Source organism: Chiloscyllium plagiosum, unplaced genomic scaffold (assembly GCF_037043375.1).
Source record: "Chiloscyllium plagiosum isolate Xiang-an unplaced genomic scaffold, Cpla_swu_hap1 HiC_scaffold_34, whole genome shotgun sequence".
NCBI lineage: Eukaryota > Metazoa > Chordata > Chondrichthyes > Orectolobiformes > Hemiscylliidae > Chiloscyllium > Chiloscyllium plagiosum.
Genome location: NW_028270172.1, coordinates 41,814,414 through 41,831,398, shown reverse-complemented (window position 1 = coordinate 41,831,398; position 16,985 = coordinate 41,814,414). Strand labels below are relative to the sequence as shown.

Sequence of the window (16,985 nt, the reverse complement as noted above, 5' to 3'; positions counted from 1 at the left end):
TGCTGGCAAATGGGACCATATCAGTTTCGGATATCAGGGTGACATGGACCAGTTGGACAGAAGATTCTGTTTCTGTGCTGTACAACTCTATGACTCTATATGAAACTGAAAACAAAATTAAAAGCCTTCCCGGGTCTGTGTGATCCCTGACCCTATCCACTCGCAATTCTTCTCTCATGCAAAAAAAAACACCTAGGGAGAACTCTAAAGATATTTACCAACTGCTTGGCTGAAGGAGACATTTTGGCATCACTGTGACAGCATCCCTCTGCAGCAGAAACAACATTCCATAAAGGCACGGTCTCTTCACACTCTCCAGAATTTGATTATAAACCTGTAAATCCTTCCAAAATGGATGCTGGCATGGAATAAAAGGAGTTTCCTGGTCATTTTTTGTGAAGAACGCAATGGAGGTCTGTGGTCACCACTGCCCTCTTACAGCGGGATCTGAGGAGAGATAGAGAGAAAGAATGTAACCCATACAAAAATGCATTACTCCGCTTTGTTTTTTACAATGAAAATTGCACGTATTTCTTCTCCATTTTGATGAAGTTGTTGTTTTGAATCTGTAACAGATTTTCTTATGTTTTTATAGGTGTAACATGTTTTTTTACAATAATTTCTGTGATTTAGACACACATAGTGTTTCTGTATCACTTTAATTACCTTTTCTTTCACCATCTATGGGAGCATATTTAAAAATGTTGATATGGTACATGCATCAATTGTTAACTCTCATAGTGCATTACCTGTATATAGCTTCATAAATCTCTGAATTTAAATACTTTTCAGAGATGATGCCTTATTCTATGCTCTTTAGTTAAAGAAAGTAGTCTGTTTCTTATGTACTCTATTCCAATCTATTATAATTGCAAACACTTCATCAAATTGCTTATTTATCCTCTTTGTTCTCATGACTGATTAGGGAGAGTCAACATGCCTTTATGTGAGGGAAATTGTGTCTCACTAACTTGAGTTTTTTGAAGAAGTGACAAAGAAGATCGATGAAGGCAGTGGGGTAGATATTGTCTATATGGACTTCAGCAAGGTTCTACACAGTAGACTGGTTGGCAAGGTTAGATCACATTGCATCTGTAGAGAGCTAGCCAATTGAATACAAAATTGACTTGAAGATAGGAGACAGAAAATGGTGGTGGAGGGTTGTTTTTCAGACTGCAGGCCTGTGACCAGCGGTGTGCTGCAAGGATCAATGATGGGTCCACTGCTTTTCATCATTTCTTTGAATGATTTGGATGTGAACTCAGCATTGAACACAGGAGGTATGGTTAGTAAGTTTGCAAATGACACCAAAATTGGAGGTGTAATGGGCAGTAAAGAAGATTATCTCAGAGTACAGGGGGACCTTGATCAGATAAGCCAATGGGCCGAGGAGTGGCAAATGGAGTTTAATTTAAATAAATGTGAGGTGTTGCATTTTGGTCAGGCAAGCAGGCAGGATTTATACACTTAATGGTAGGGCTGTGGGGAATGTTGCTGAACAAAGGGAACTAGGGGTGCAGGCGCATGGTTCCTTGATAGTGGAGTCTCAGGTAGACAGGGTGATGAAGAAGGCATTTGGTATGCTTGTCTTCATTGGTCATTGCATTGAGTATAGGAATTGGGAGGTCATGTTGTGGCTACATAGGACATTGGACAAGCCACTTTTAGAATATTGTGTTTATTTCTGGTTCCCCGACTGTAGAAAAGATGTTGTAAAACCTGAAAGAGTTTAGAAAAGGTTGACAAAGGTGTTACCTAGTTTGCACAGTTTGAACTATAGGGAGAGGCTTAATAGGCTGGGCTTTTTACCTCCGGAACGTTGGAGGTCGAGGGGTGACTTTATTGAGATGTACAAAATCATGCAGGGCGTGGATAGGGTAAATACCAAGGTCTTTTTCCCAGAATAAGGGAGTCTAAAACTAGAGGGCATAGGTTTAAGGTGGGATGGGAAAGATTTAGAAGGAACCTAAGGGGCAGAAGGTAGTGCACATATGGAATGACCTGCCAGAGGAAATGGTAGAGGTGGGTATAATTAGAACATTTAAAAGGCATTTGGATGAGCATATGAATTGGAAGGGTTTAGAGGGAAATGGGTCAAATGCTGGCAAATGGGACTAGATCAGTTTAGGATATCTAGTCTGCATGGGTGAGTTGGACCAAAGGACCTACTTCTATGCTATATATTTCTATGATTCTATGTTTAATTGTCTCATAGTTGTATAGTGCAGCATACAGTGTTATTCATCCCAGCATATGTTTCCGTTGTTGTGTCTGCTGGAATTTCTATCCTGGCCTCCCACATAGGAACAAAAACATCCTCATCATTGAGTTGGTTGAATTTACTCTGCTTCTCTTCATTCTTGACATCATGTTCAGTCTGAGCTTGTTTGAACCCAGAATCAGTCACCGTCTGCCAGATTTCCACAAAACAGTTGGTTGTACTTCTGCCTTGATAATCTGTTGGTTGTTGATAATTGTTTTTAAGTTCCTAATCCTCAGATCCATTGGCTGTGATGTTGCAAAGTAAGATTATTATCATGTTGCTTGAGACCAGTGGTATTTGGTAGTGTGCTGACGTTCACAAAGCAGTATGGCTTCTTGGACTTCCCTACTACATGTAGTAATAGCTTTCTGGTGCCACCCATGGTGGTGTGGACCACTGGGAGTGACACATTGATCGCTTCACTTTCAATATTACATGTTTCATTCATAAACATCAAAGAAGACCTGATAAAAGATGGTAAAGCCATCCAGCTTCATGCACGGCATATATTCGTTCAGGATGTGGACAGAAACATTTTGCTGTCAACCATCTGTCATTGTTGCTGTAAGTGCTGCACCTGCACATATTACCTCACAGACGACCGTACCATGTCTTGTCCTGAATTGGGACAGCTATCCATTGCCGCAGGTGAACTTTTTGTGATCCAGCCTATTTGCCAGGGCAACTCCTTTTCTTGCAGGATTGGACCAAATGTTCTGTACTTGGGCTACCTTGAACCATGTTACCAAAGCCTCTTTGATACCAAGGTTGACAACTGTCCTCATACTATTCCTTGCTGGAGAGAATGCAAGCCTGTCAAACTCTTCCCAGATTTTTGCCTTATGCTTCAAAGTGATTGGCAAACCCTGTAGTGAAATCCCCCACACCTTGGCATTTTCCATATTTCACTTCAGACTGCAACTTTGGATTTACTGCATCAATGTCACCTTGTCTGTAATTAACAACACTTTTAACTTTGTCACACATTAGTCTATATTTGGACTTCACGGAGAAATTTTGATGTCAACTGGTTGATTGGCTGTAATTTTGTGCTATATTTTGGCCTAATTCTGCTCTGATTATATGGCACAGTCATATGACAAGCTTTTGCAAGTTCATCTCCTATTGTGGGAGAAAGTGGTGTGGTGATAATGTTGCTGGACTGATAATAACTCCAGAGCTGAAAATGTGTTGCTGGAAAAGCGCAGCAGGTCAGGCAGCATCCAAGGAGCAGGAGAATCGACGTTTCGGGCATGAGCCCTTCTTCAGGAATCATGCCCAAAACATCGATTCTCCTGCTCCTTGGATGCTGCCTGACCTGCTGTGCTTTTCCAGCAATACATTTTCTGCTCTGATCTCCAGCATCTACAGTCCTCACTTTCTCCTAGATGATAATAACTCCAGGCTAATGTTCTGTTGTAGGTAATGATAATCTAATGACAACCATGTCACAGAGTCACAGAGACGTACGGCACGGAAACAGACCCTTCGGCCCAACTTGTCCATGCTGACCACATATCCCAACCCAATCTAGTCCACCTGCCAGCACCCGGCCCAAGTCCCTCTAAACCCTTCCTATTCAGATACCCATCCAGAAACCTTTTTAAATGTTGCAATTGGACCAGCCTCCAGCACTTCCTCAGGCAGCTTATTCCATACATGTACCACCCTCTGTGTGAAAAAGTTGCCCCTTAGGTCTCTTTTATATCTTTCCCCTCTCACCCTAAACCTCCCCCACCCCAGGGAAGAGACTTTGTCTATTAATTCTATCCATGCCCCTCACCCAGAAATACATCCAGGGAAGTTATTTGGGTGGAACTGAGAAATAAGAAAGGGATGATCATCTTATTGGGATTGTATTATAGACCCCCTAATAGTCAGAGGGAAATTGAGAAACAAACTTGTAAGGAGATCTCAGCTATCTGTAAGAATAATAGGGTAGTTATGGTAGGGGATTTTAACTTTCCAAACATTGACTGGGACTGCCATAGTGTTAAAGGTTTAGATGGAGAGGAATTTCTTAAGTGCGTACAAGACAATTTTCTGATTCAGTATGTGGATGTACCTACTAGAGAAGGTGGGAAATAAGGCAGGGCCGATGACTGAGGTGTCAGTGGGGGAGCACTTTGGGACAAGCGACCATAATTCTATTTGTTTTAAAATAATGATGGAAAAGGATAGACCAGATCAAATAGTTGAAGTTCTAAATTGGAGCAAGGCCAATTTTGACGGTATTAGGCAAGAACTTTGAAAGCTGATTGGAGGCAGATGTTCGCAGGTAAAGGGACGGCTGGAAAATGGGAAGCCTTCAGAAATGAGATAACAAGAATCCAGAGAAAGTATATTCCTGTCAGGGTGAAAATGAAGGCTGGTAGGTAGAGGGAATGCTGGATGACTAAAGAAATTGAGGGTTTGGTTAAGAAAAAGAAGGAAGCATATGTCCGGTATAGACAGGATAGATCGAGTGGATCCTTAGAAGAGTATAAAAGAAGTAGGAGTATACTTAAGAGAGAAATCAGGAGGGCAAAACAGGGACATGAGATAGCATTGGCAAATAGAATTAAGGAGATTCCAAAGGGTTTTTACAAATATATTAAGGACAAAAGGGTAACCAGTGAGAGAATAGGGCCCCTCAAAGATCAGCAAGGTGGACTTTGTGTGGAGCCACAGAAAATGGGGGAGATACTAAATGAATATTTTGCATGAGTATTTACTGTGAAAAAGGATATGGAAGATACAGACTGTAGGGAAATAGATGGTGACATCTTGCAAAATGTCCATATTACAGAGGAGGAAGTGCTGGATGTCTTGAAACGGTTAAAAGTGGATAAATCGCCAGGACCTGATCAGGTGTACCCGAGGACTCTGTGGGAAGCCAGAGAAGTGATTGCTGGGCCCCTTGCTGAGATATGTGTATCATCGATAGTCACAGGTGAGGTGCCGAAAGACTGGAGGTTGGCTAACGTGGTGCCACTGTTTAAAAAGGGCAGTAAAGACAAGCCAGGGAACTATAGACCGGTGAGCCTGACCTCAGTAGTGGGCAAGTTGTTGGAGAGAATCCTGAGGGACAGGATGTACATGTATTTGGAAAGGCAAGGACTGATTAGGGATAGTCAACATAGCTTTGTGCGTGGGAAATCATGTCTCACAAACTTGATTGAGTTTTTTGAAGAAGTAACAAAGTAGATTGACGAGGGCAGAGCAGTAGATGTGATCTATATGGACTTCAGTAAGGTGTTCAACAAGGTTCCCCATGGGAGACTGATTAGCAAAGTTAGATCTCATGGAATAAAGGGAGAACTAGCCATTTGGATACAGAACTGGCTCAAAGGTAGAAGACAGAGGGTGGTGGTGGAGGGTTGTTTTTCAGAATGGAGGCCTGTGACCAGCGGATCACAAGGATCGATGCTGGGTCCTCTACTTTTTGTCATTTACATAAATGATTTGGATGCGAGCATAAGAGGTACAGTTAGTAAGTTTGCAGATGACACCAAAATTGGAGGTGTAGTGGACAGTGAAGAGGGTTACCTCAGATTACAACAGGATCTGGACCAGATAGGCCAATGGGCTGAGAAGTGGCAGATGGAGTTTAATTCAGATAAATGCAAGGTGCTGCATTTTGGGAAAGCAAATCTTAGCAGGACTTATACACTTAATTGTAAGGTCCGAGGGAGTGTTGCTGAACAAAGAGACCTTGGAGTGCAGGTTCATAGCTCCTTGAAAGTGGAGTCGCAGGGAGATAGGATAGTGAAGAAAGCGTTTGGTATGCTTTCCTTTATTGGTCGGAGTATTGAGTACAGGAGTTGGGGAGGTCATGTTGCGGCTGTACAGGACATTGGTTAGGCCACTGTTGGAATATTGCATGCAATTCTGGTCTTCCTATCGGAAAGATGTTGTGAAACTTGAAAGGGTTCAGAAAAGATTTACAAGGATGTTGCCAGGGTTGGAGGATTTGAGCTATAGGGAGAGGCTGAACAGGCTGGAGTTGTTTTATGTGGAGCGTCGGAGGCTGAGGGATGACCTTAAAAAGGTTTACAAAATTATGAGGGGCAGATAGGATAAATAGACAAGGCCTTTTCTCTGGGATCAGGGAATCCAGAACTAGAGGGCGTAGATTTAGGGTGAGAGGGGAAGGATATAAAAGAGACCTAAGGGGCAACTTTTTCACGCAGAGGGTGTTACGTGTATGGAATGAGGTGCCAGAGGATGTGGTGGAGGCTGGTACAATTGCAACATTTAAGAGGCATTTGGATGGGTATATGAATAAGAAGGGTTTGGAGGGATATGTGCTGGCAGGTGGGACTAGATTGGGATGGGATATCTGGTTGGCATGGACAGGTTGGACCGAAGGGTCTGTCTCCATGCTGTAGATCTCTATGACTCCATGATCTTATATACCTCTATAAGGTCACCCCCAATCACTGACACTTCAGGAAAAACAGCCCCAACTCATTCAACTTCTCCCCATAGCTCAAATCCTCTAATCCTGGCAACATTGAACTGCTGTGGAGAGCCCTTGGAGAGGGACTGGGATGTTTGTAACCGTTATCAATTGTCATGGAATCCTGTTTTCTTCATTAATATCCTTTAGGTAAGGAAATCTGACCTGGCCTGGCCTGCATGTGACTCCAGACCCATAACACTGTGGTTGATTATTAACTGTTGTCTGAAACGGCCTTGGGCCAATCAGGTTAAGGATAACTAGCAGTGGGCATCAAACATCAAATGCCAGGCTTGCCTACATATCATACAAGAGTAAGAGAAAAAAGTGCTAATGCAGAGTTATGAGTCTGGAACTTCAGTATATCATAGACATCTTTCTATTGGCTTTCCTGTGTTGCTGGCAGGAATGGCTGACAACATCAACACAGGTGGGGCTTTGATTTCTTTGTACTTTTACATGAAAGCTAGGTAATCAGAGCAACACTGTTATTCAATCTAAAAGCTAGTATACTCTTTTGTAATTTATTTAAGCCTTAATTTGGCAACCTTTCTTCCAACAATATGTTACAACAATCTCCCCAGTCTTCCAGGTTTGAAATCTTTACATTCCATAATTCCACTCTCAACATCATAAATCATACACTTCCATATCCACAAATAGATAATCATTCATACACACATGTATAGACACAAGATGGCAGCAGTATACAGGGGCTGAGTCCAGGGCTTGTCCAATACCATCAGCTTTGTTTCTCTTTCATTTAACTTTTGTTTTTTACTTCTTTTTCATTATTTTTTTCTGTTAATCCTCTGTCAGCAGTGGCTGGACATGGCTCCACCCCAGCCTGGAGTCTCCTGCTGAATGAGGAACATGTCCTGGGCTGACTCTCGTGGGCCCGGACTCCCAGGCTAGGCCAAGGCTCCAGGTCTGCAGCTGGACCTGGCAGCCTGAAGGAGGAGAAGGACGGTCTCAGCCCAGCATGGCGGTCTCCCTAGGTGGTGGTCTTGTCCTTGTGTGACAACCTCATCCCAGCATGGAGATCTCGCTCCCGTGTGGAGGTCTTCTTTGTCTTCAGCATCCAGGTATTCCAGCAACCCGTAAGTGATGTTCTTTGCTGGAAGCTTCTAGATTAGCATCCTGTGGCCCGCCATTGTGGTGCCATCCCAGTTGTATATTCCGGGTATTCCATCATTCCTAAATCAATCTCCTCTGAACCCAGAAGCCGTTAACTGAACTTTGACTGACTTTGTCTTAATTTTATTTTTTTTTAAATTATTATTATGTATGACCTCTGTTATTGATGTAATCACCTTGGTGGGTGACTTACAAAACTTTATACTGTATTTTTCATGTATTTTTCTTTTCTGTTCTTTCTATTCTATGCAAATAACTTGATCTCAGACCCATTTTAAGATCTTGTGACTTGTTATAATTTTGGTGGTTCCCTTTTGCCCATTGATTGAGTTTGGTTTTATTTTTGGTATTGAGTTAAAATTGGAAAATAGGTTGAATGAGTAATGAAGATGCAAAAGCTGCAAAATTATGACTACTAAGTTGAGTAATCTGAATGATTTAGTGGCTTCAGTTTGCCAAACCATGATGCTAGGAGGTTAATTGGGTAGGCAAGAGGGAGATTCAACTTTAGTTGCATTTCTTTTACTCCTGAATTCCAGTTAACCAGTCCAGCATTGATTCCTCCAATATTCTGTTCACCTCTGACATTATATTTGATATCCATGGAGTAAGAAGCCCTGGGAATGGGCTGCAGAATAGAAATGGTCCTTAGAACTACCTGCCTGTTAGTCCTGGACAGAAGACAGACCAAGAGCCAACATGGACATAATGGGCCAAATGTTTTTCTTCTGATATATGTCATTCTATTATTCATTGAGCGGGATTTCTGCACTCAGGTGAAGGGCAATGTGGGTGCAAAGATTAGCAGCATTGCTGCTGTTTGGGTTTTTAATTTGAAAAGTGATATAAATAGAACCTTAAGCTGGGGTCTCTCTCTCTCTCTCTCTCTCTCTCCTGAACTGCCAGCTGCAGCTGCTTCCATTATACATGGCCTCCTACTTGCCCTTCGGCCTCAAAAACCCATGGTCTGTTCTTAATTAGATGGTAAACCTGTGCACAAATTGGCTAATTTACAGAAAATCACTCCTGAGTGATTATTTTCCTCACAGTGCAGGGTTGTGAACCTGTTTGACTCCATGTCAGGGACATGGAAACATAGAAACCAGCAGCAGGATTAGGCCATTCAACTCTTTGAGCCTGTTCCGTTATTCCATATGATCACTGCTGAACCTTGACCTTAATGCCATATTCCCATTTTATTCCCATACCCTTCAATGCCTTTAATATCTAAAATTGTAATTGTCTCTTTCTTGAATATATCTTGGCCTTCACACCACCCTGTGGTAGATAATTCTAAGGTTCACTATCCTTTAAATCAAGAAATGTTTCCTTATCTGAGTTTTAAATGGCCTACCCTATATCCTCTGGTTCAAGACTCCTCCACCAGGAAAAAGAATCCTCCCTGCATGTACAGCCCTGTTAATTTTATATATTTCAACCAGATTCCCATTCATCCTTCTACATTCTAGCGAATATAAGCTCAGTCGAACAAATCTCTCCTCATAAGATAATCCTGACATCCCAAGTCTAAAGCTAGTGAATTCTGCTGCACTCTCTTTGGTAAGTATATCCTTTCTTAGGTAGGGAGACCAAATTCCATCAATACTTTAGGTGTGGTCTCACCAAGGCTCTGTATAACTGCTATAAGGCATATTCAGGATCAAATAATCTTACAATGTACTATTTGCTTTCCTAATTGCTTACTGCACCTGCATGTATACTGTCATTAACTGGTGTATGAGGACACGCAGATCTCTCTATCCATGCACATCACCATTTAAATAGTACTCTGCTTTTCTGTTTTTCACACTGAGGTGTATAACTTTGCATCTAGCCATATTCTACTGCAACTGCATGTGCTTGTCCACTCTCAACTTATCTAACTTACCTTGAAGCCTCCTCCTTTCAACTCTCAGATCTGCCAAGTATTGTATCGTCAGCAAACTTGAAAACATTGAATCAAGACCTAAAATCCAAAATCCTGCCCTATGATTTGAAGCTTAAGAATCCAATGGCATAATTGATCACTCTCCAGGTGTCCAAACCAAAATTCTTCTCTCAATCAGGAACACTTCAACCATCTCATTTCTGTCTTTTGATCTTCCTTTAAGTTGTGTGACGTATTGTTGTACCTTCTCACTAAAATGTACTAGCAATTCAAAAAGATAATAATTGTTTGTGAAGCACTTTGGCCTGTGATAAATCCAAATTATTTCTTTTATTTCTCCTAAGGAAATGGTAAATTAGGGTGTCAAGTATAGGAAAGGCATGTATTTGTTCTTGGAATGTGTGGTAAGGCCATGGGATTTTCCAAACTGCAGTAAAATGTGAGAAGGCAGTGGTGGTGAACCTTCTCCTTGAACTGCACATGGTGGCTAATATTTGTAAGTTATCAGGTAGAGAATTTCAGGGTAGTGACCGAATTATTGTAAAAGAACAGTCATATGTATCAAATATCAGAATGGTGTATTGGTTGAACAGGAACTTAGGGAGGAGTAATGGTGTTCTCACAACACTACTGGGCTTGTCTTTCTCAGTGGCAAATGCCAAAGGGGAAGGAAGGATCATCTCCTTACTTCGTTGTTGCATTAAGTGGATGATAATACTGTAGTTGCATGTTATTCTGATCTTGTTGGGACCTGAAAACTAAAATAACCAAATTTGCCAAACTCTTAAATGAAGAAATTAACGGAAAAGATTTAATTTTTATCACTTTTACTTTAACATGAGCCAGAGGAAACATAAATGAGAAAACAAATCCTGCTTATTATCCACAATAAATTATACCATGGAATAGCAGATACAACAGATAATATCTAATAGATTTGGATTTTTTTTGATTTATCATTGTCACATGTATCTAGGTGCAGTGAAAAGTTTTGTTTTGCATGCAGTATAGGCAGATCATATCATGCAATGTGCATAGCGTAATAGAGCAGAGTGAAGAAGACAATGTTAATTGCAGAGAAAGTGCACAAGGAACAACATCAGTATCAGATTTAAAAATTGAAAAGTCCATTCAGAAATTTAATAATAATAGGGAAGAAGCTGTTCTTGAATTCATACATGTCCTTAAACTTTTATATGTTCTGCCCGACAGAAGAGAGTGGAAGAGAGTATAACTGGGATGGAAGGAATCTTTGATTATGTTGGTTGCTTTCCCGAGACAGCAAGAAGTATAGATGGAGTCAACGGATAGAAGGCTGGTTTGAGTGATGGACTGGGCTGTGTTCACGACTCTCTGCAATTTAAGACCATAAGACATAAGAGCGGAAGTAAGGCCATTCGGCCCATCGAGTCCACTCCGCCATTCAATCATGGCTGATGGGCATTTCAACTCCACTTACCCGCATTCTCCCCTTAGCCCTTAATTCCTTGTGACATCAAGAATTTATCAATTTCTGCCTTGAAGACATTTAGCATCCCAGCCTCCACTGCACTCTGTGGCAATGAATTCCACAGGCCCATCACTCTCTGGCTGAAGAAATGTCTCCGCGTTTCTGTTCTGAATTTACCCCCTCTAATTCTAAGGCTGTGTCCACGGGTCCTCGTCTCCTCACCTAACGGAAACAATTTCCTAGCGCCCACCCTCTCCAAGCCATATATTATCTTGTAAGTTTCTATTAGATCTCCCCTTAATCTTCTAAACTCCATTGAATACAATCCCAGGATCCTCAGCCGTTCCTCATATGTTAGACCTACCATTCCAGGGATCATCCGTGTGAATCTCCGCTGGACACGCTCCAGTGCCAGTATGTCCTTCCTGAGGTATGGGGACCAAAACTAGACACAGTACTCCAAATGGGGCCTAACCAGAGCTTTATAAAGTCTCAAAAGTGCTTTTATATTCCAACCCCCTTGAGATAATTGACAACATTGCATTCGCTTTCTTAATTACGGACTCAACCTGCATGTTTACCTTTAGAGAATCCTCAACTAGCACTCCCAGATCCCTCTGTACTTTGGCTTTACGAATTTTCTCACCGTTTAGAAAGTAATCCATGCTTCTATTCTTTTTCCCAAAGTGCAAGACCTCGCATTTGCTCACATTGAATTCCATCAACTATTTCCTGGACCACTCCTCCAAACTGTCTAGATCCTTCTGCAGCCTCCCCACTTCCTCAGTACTACCTGCCTGTCCACCTAACTTTGTATCGTTGGCAAACTTCGCTAGAATGCCTCCAGTCCCTTCATCCAGATCATTAATATATAATGTGAACAGCTGCGGCCCCAACACTGAGCCCTGCGGGACACCGCTTGTCACCGGCTGCCATTCCGAAAAAGAACCTTTTATCCCAACTCTCTGCCTCCTGTCAGACAGCCAATCCTCTATCCATACCAAAATTTCTTGCTGTCTTGGGAAGAGCGTTTGCCAAACCACACTGTAATGCGTCCAGATAGAATGTTTTCTATGGTACATCTACAAAAATTGATCAGAGTCCTCATGGACATGCTAAATTTCCTTCGTCTCCTGAGGAAGGAGAGATGTTTTTGTGTTTCTTGACCATTGCTTCAACATGGTTTAGAGTTAATATGCAATCCCACCCTGCCTGTATGGTCCCAGTTTCAGTCACATAGTTCTTCTAAGAGGAATTCTACTCCATTTACTTCAAGGATTTAGCTGATTCCCTTCAAACATTAGCTTCCTCATCAGCAGGGTTCCATCGGTGCAATCTTCCCTGTATGGTGCAATTCCTTCCAAAACCTTCACAACACCCTTTGTCGTGGTTGAATGGAACTGCCAGAACTGATTTTTCTCTCTCTATCTCTCTACCTTTCCCCCACCTCAAGCTCTCTCCATTCTTCCTTGTGTCCTCCTCATGTAGCTGCCATTATTGAATTTCCTTCCTGTTGTATTGCTTTCAGTATTTCTTGTAAATCAGAAATGATAATCGGTCTCTTTATAAAGAATAGAAGTTTTAAAAGTGCTTATTTTCAAATCATTTTTAAAAATTACAGATCTCCTCAATTTCCTCAAACTTTTTAAAGTAATTGCATTTTTTCTTTCTATTGCCATGTTTGTCTCAAAATGTGCTAGAGGGAGTGACAATTGAGTCTAGTTGCATCAGGCACCTTGATACCCTGGAACTTGTTTGCTTCATTTGGGAGTTGTTTCCATTGTCCCTTGCCTGTTGTTGCTGTCTTTTGAAATCTTGATTCTTTTCCTCTGAAGGTACCAATATTAACAGTGATTGGGAAACTGGTAAACAGTGTTACAGATCATTTGGACCAGGTTGGGGGAGCCAGTCTCAGCTTGGAGAACGATATAGGAATGCAGTTGAAATTGTCTCCAAACTTTTATGGGCCCATTCCCCCACAATGATCGTTAGCTGGCCCTTATTTTCAGCCAGCTGTTACACCTATTTGAGTCAAATGGAAGACTCATTAACTCATGCAGCTCAGGATCTCATGCTGTCTTTAGCATTAAGATTTAAAACCTCATGCGGCTGCTCTGTTCCAAGAAATTTGAACAGTGTTTAGAAGTTTCGTTTGTTCTTTGGAATCCACAAGGATATCCTGGACATTTACTGTCTAAAGTTTCGGCTTCCACACCTCTCCCACGCCTGACAATTTACCTGAGCTCCTCCAAACACCTGCTTCTTTCCACTTGTTTATGGTGGCCTGTTGGCTGGTGGACAGTAAGTTGCAATTAGGATTTAAAGTAGTTCCCACTTCAAATTAATCATGTCAGAAAATGGGAGAGGTATTGAGAGAGATTGAGGAGTTCATGTCCACCGATCTCTGAAGGTGACAGGATAGGTAGGTAAGGTGGTAAAGAAGACATATGGGATTCTTTCTCTCACTGGATGGATGATGTACGGAATATGAGGTCAAGGATGTAATGCTGGAATTATATGAGATGGGTTATGCCATAACTAGATATTTGTGTACATTTCTGGCCACCGCATTCTAGCAAGGACATAATTGGTCTCGAGACAGTATAGAGAAGATTTACAAGAATATTGCTAGGGCTTAGAAATTGCAAGAATGAGGAAAGATGTAATAGGCTAGGGTCCTTGTGATTTAATCAAGGCGTACAAAATAATGAGGGATTTGGATAGAGTGGACAGGGAAAGGCAGTGTTCCCTAATGGAGAGGTCAATTACCTGTCAAACATGTTTAAGGTGATCGGAAGAAAGATTTAGAGGAGATATAAGGAAAATGTTTTTCACCCAGAGGGTGATGTGTGTCTGGAATTCATTTAGTGGTCGTGGTGGAAACCCTGAACTCATTTAAAAGGAACCTAGATTTGCACATATTGCAGTATAGTCTGCAATACTACAGATCATATGCTGCTAAATGGGATTAGAATATGTGGCTGATTTACTTAGTGGGACCGGGTATGACCTCTTTCAGTGCTGTAACTCTTCAATGATTCTATCATTTTCTGAAAACATTCACCCCATTCCTCAACTGATATACATTCAAAGTTCAACTCCCTCTCTTTTTCCCAGTAAATATATATGTGCCTATTGGTTTATTTTCAGTTCTTCAATGGTTCATATGGCAGCATTTTATATATATGTATATATGCAGTCAATTACCAAAACCGAAATAGTCTACATAAGTGCATCCAGAAGCTGCCAAAGCAAAACAGAGGTGAATAACATCATAGCTTGACATACAACACTTCAGCAACAAACAGATTCACTGAAACAAAATCTTTTATTGCCCTTTTTAGATTAAGAACAATAGGAAAAGCAGCAAATTAAACATCATTGACGATTCACCCGGATCCAAAATATCAGAAGAAGATTTAATAACATTGCCAGGAGCAGTGCAACAGTCCTTGCCACCTTTAAGGAAAGCAAATGGGACATTACTACAAAATGGATTTAATGATGGTATGGAGTGACCATATTAGCACAGTGAATCAAAAGTATTGTATATGGGGCACTGTGATCTGCTTGTTCATACCTAATTTAGATAGACAGAACATCCAGGTCAGTCTGGCCTTGCTGTCAAGCAGACGTATGGATATATAACATTTTCTTTATTCACTCATGTAACATGGGCATCACTGGTTGGTCCAGGATTTATTGCCCATCCCCAGTTGCCCATGAGAAGGTGGTGCTGAGCTTCCTTTTTAAACTGCTGCATGAATTTCATTGTAGGGTATTTAATTCTATCTTTAGATCACATAATGCTTAAAGTACACAATTATTTCCGAAGTTTGGCTGGTTCTGATGTGGATTTAGTGTACAGGTCCTCACCCAAAGTAAGTCATCTGTTCTGAATTCAGCAGCATCGCTTCATGAATAATTACCATATATACTCGTGTAGAATTTTTTAGACTATTTTTAAAGGTTCGATTTATTGGGTCAACTAATACATGGGGACTAGTGTTGAGGGGCTGAAATTCATGCTGCAGTTCAAAATACCATGTTATTAACAGAAGTTGATTTGACTGCACAACTAATCCCAGGTAAAGAAGAAAAACACCATAAATTACAGCAAAGGTAACTACGGGATAAAAACAAGAGAAACAAGAACAAATTACTGGTAATAAATTTTGTTTACACATACCGGTATGGAAATTTAACATGTCAAAGATTCATTGAAATCCTGGAAAATCACACTGTTCAACATCATCATGGCCTGGTATAATGGTACACTTAAAATGAAATATTTATTAAATTCTGAATATGTATGCATCTTGAACTTTCCCACCTAATTCTTCCATTTCCCTCCCATTTACTCTTGTATGTTATGAACCTCAGCAACATTAATAAATTTGTGTGTGTATATTTGGGGTGGCATGGTGGCTCAGTGGTTAGTGTTGCGGCCTCACAGTGCCAGGAATGCAGGTTCAATTCCAGCCTCGGGTGACTGTTTGTGTGGGGTTTTCACATTCTCCCCGTGTCTGCGTGGGCTTCCTCGAGTGCTCCACTTTCCTCCCACAATCCAGAGATGTGCAGGTGAGGTCAATTGGCCGTGCTAAATTGCCCATAGTGTTCAGGGATATATAGGTTAGGGGTAAATGTAGAGGAATGGGTTTGGGTGGGATACTCTTAGGAGGATCAGTGTGGACTTAGAGGCAAAGGGCTTGTTTCCACGCTGTAGGGATTCAATAAAATTCTATATCTCACTTTTATTCAGACACAATGGCACAATTAAAATGATTAACTTTTTAATGTTAATAACCTTTGATGTATAGTAAACAAATATGATAAGTATTGATAAACTCAGTACCATGCTGTAGTAAACCAAGTGGACTAAGGAGAGTTATGAATGAATGAATGAATGAATGGAGACACATGTAAACACCGTATTACTTTCACTCCTCCTGAATCATCCTCGCAATCCTTTCTTCTACGTCTCTAGGACTATTAGGAGGCCTGTAGAAAACTCCTACCAGTCAGGAGGACCAGTTTTGGGGGTGGTTGTTATAGGGGCCTTTAACTTTCCAGATATTGACTGGGAAAGCTATAGCTCGAGTTCGTTAGATGGGTCGGTGTTTGTCCAATGTGTGCAGGAGGGTTTCCTGACACAATAGGTAGACAGACCAACAAGAGGCCATACTGGATTTGGTTCTGGGTAACGAACCAGGCCAGGTGTTAGAATTGGAGGTAGGTGAGCACTTTGGGGACAGTGACCACAATTCGGTGACTTTTACTCTAGTGATGGAGAGGGATAAGTGTGCACTGCAGGGCAAGAGTTATAGCTGGGGGCAGGGAAATTATGATGTGGTGAGGCACGACTTAGGATGTGTGGCTTGGAAAAGTAGGCTTCAAGGCATGGGCACAATTGATATGTGGAGCTTGTTCAAGGAGCAACTATTGAGTGTCATTGATAAGTATGTACATGTCAGGCAGGGAGGAAAGGGTCATGTGAGGGAGCCGTGGTTTAATAAGGAATTGGAATCCCTTGTTAAATGGAAGAGGGTGGCCTATGTAAAGATGAGGCGTGAAGGTTCAATTGGGGCGATTGAGAGTTATAAAGGTAGCCAGGAAGGATCTGAAGAGAGAAATAAGAGCAGCAAGGAGGGGACATGAAAAGTCCTTAGTTGGTAGGATTAGGGAAAACCCTAAGGCTTTCTATAGGTATGTCAGGAATAAAAGAATGACTAGGGTAGGAATAGGTCCAGTCAAGGATAGTAGTGGGAAGTTGCGTATGGAGGCTGAAGTGATCGGGGAGACACTG

At 41.4% G+C, this 16,985-nt stretch overlaps 1 protein-coding gene and 1 long non-coding RNA gene across 3 annotated transcripts in view; one reads left to right on the top strand and one right to left on the bottom strand.

Moving 5' to 3' along the window:
• Nucleotides 1–16,985, bottom strand: part of LOC122564362 (uncharacterized) — a 103,191-nt gene that overhangs the window by 21,150 nt on the left and 65,056 nt on the right. For both annotated transcript variants that reach the window (XR_015752891.1, XR_015752892.1), the window contains one exon: nt 219–447. This is a non-coding gene — a long non-coding RNA (uncharacterized LOC122564362). The remainder of the gene's footprint in view (nt 1–218; nt 448–16,985) is intronic.
• stmnd1 (stathmin domain containing 1) overlaps nt 1–16,985 on the top strand; it is a 57,349-nt gene that overhangs the window by 8,083 nt on the left and 32,281 nt on the right. Inside the window, exon 2 of the mRNA XM_043719119.2 lies at nt 14,524–14,686. Within this exon, the coding sequence (XP_043575054.2) occupies nt 14,524–14,686 (163 nt within the window). The remainder of the gene's footprint in view (nt 1–14,523; nt 14,687–16,985) is intronic.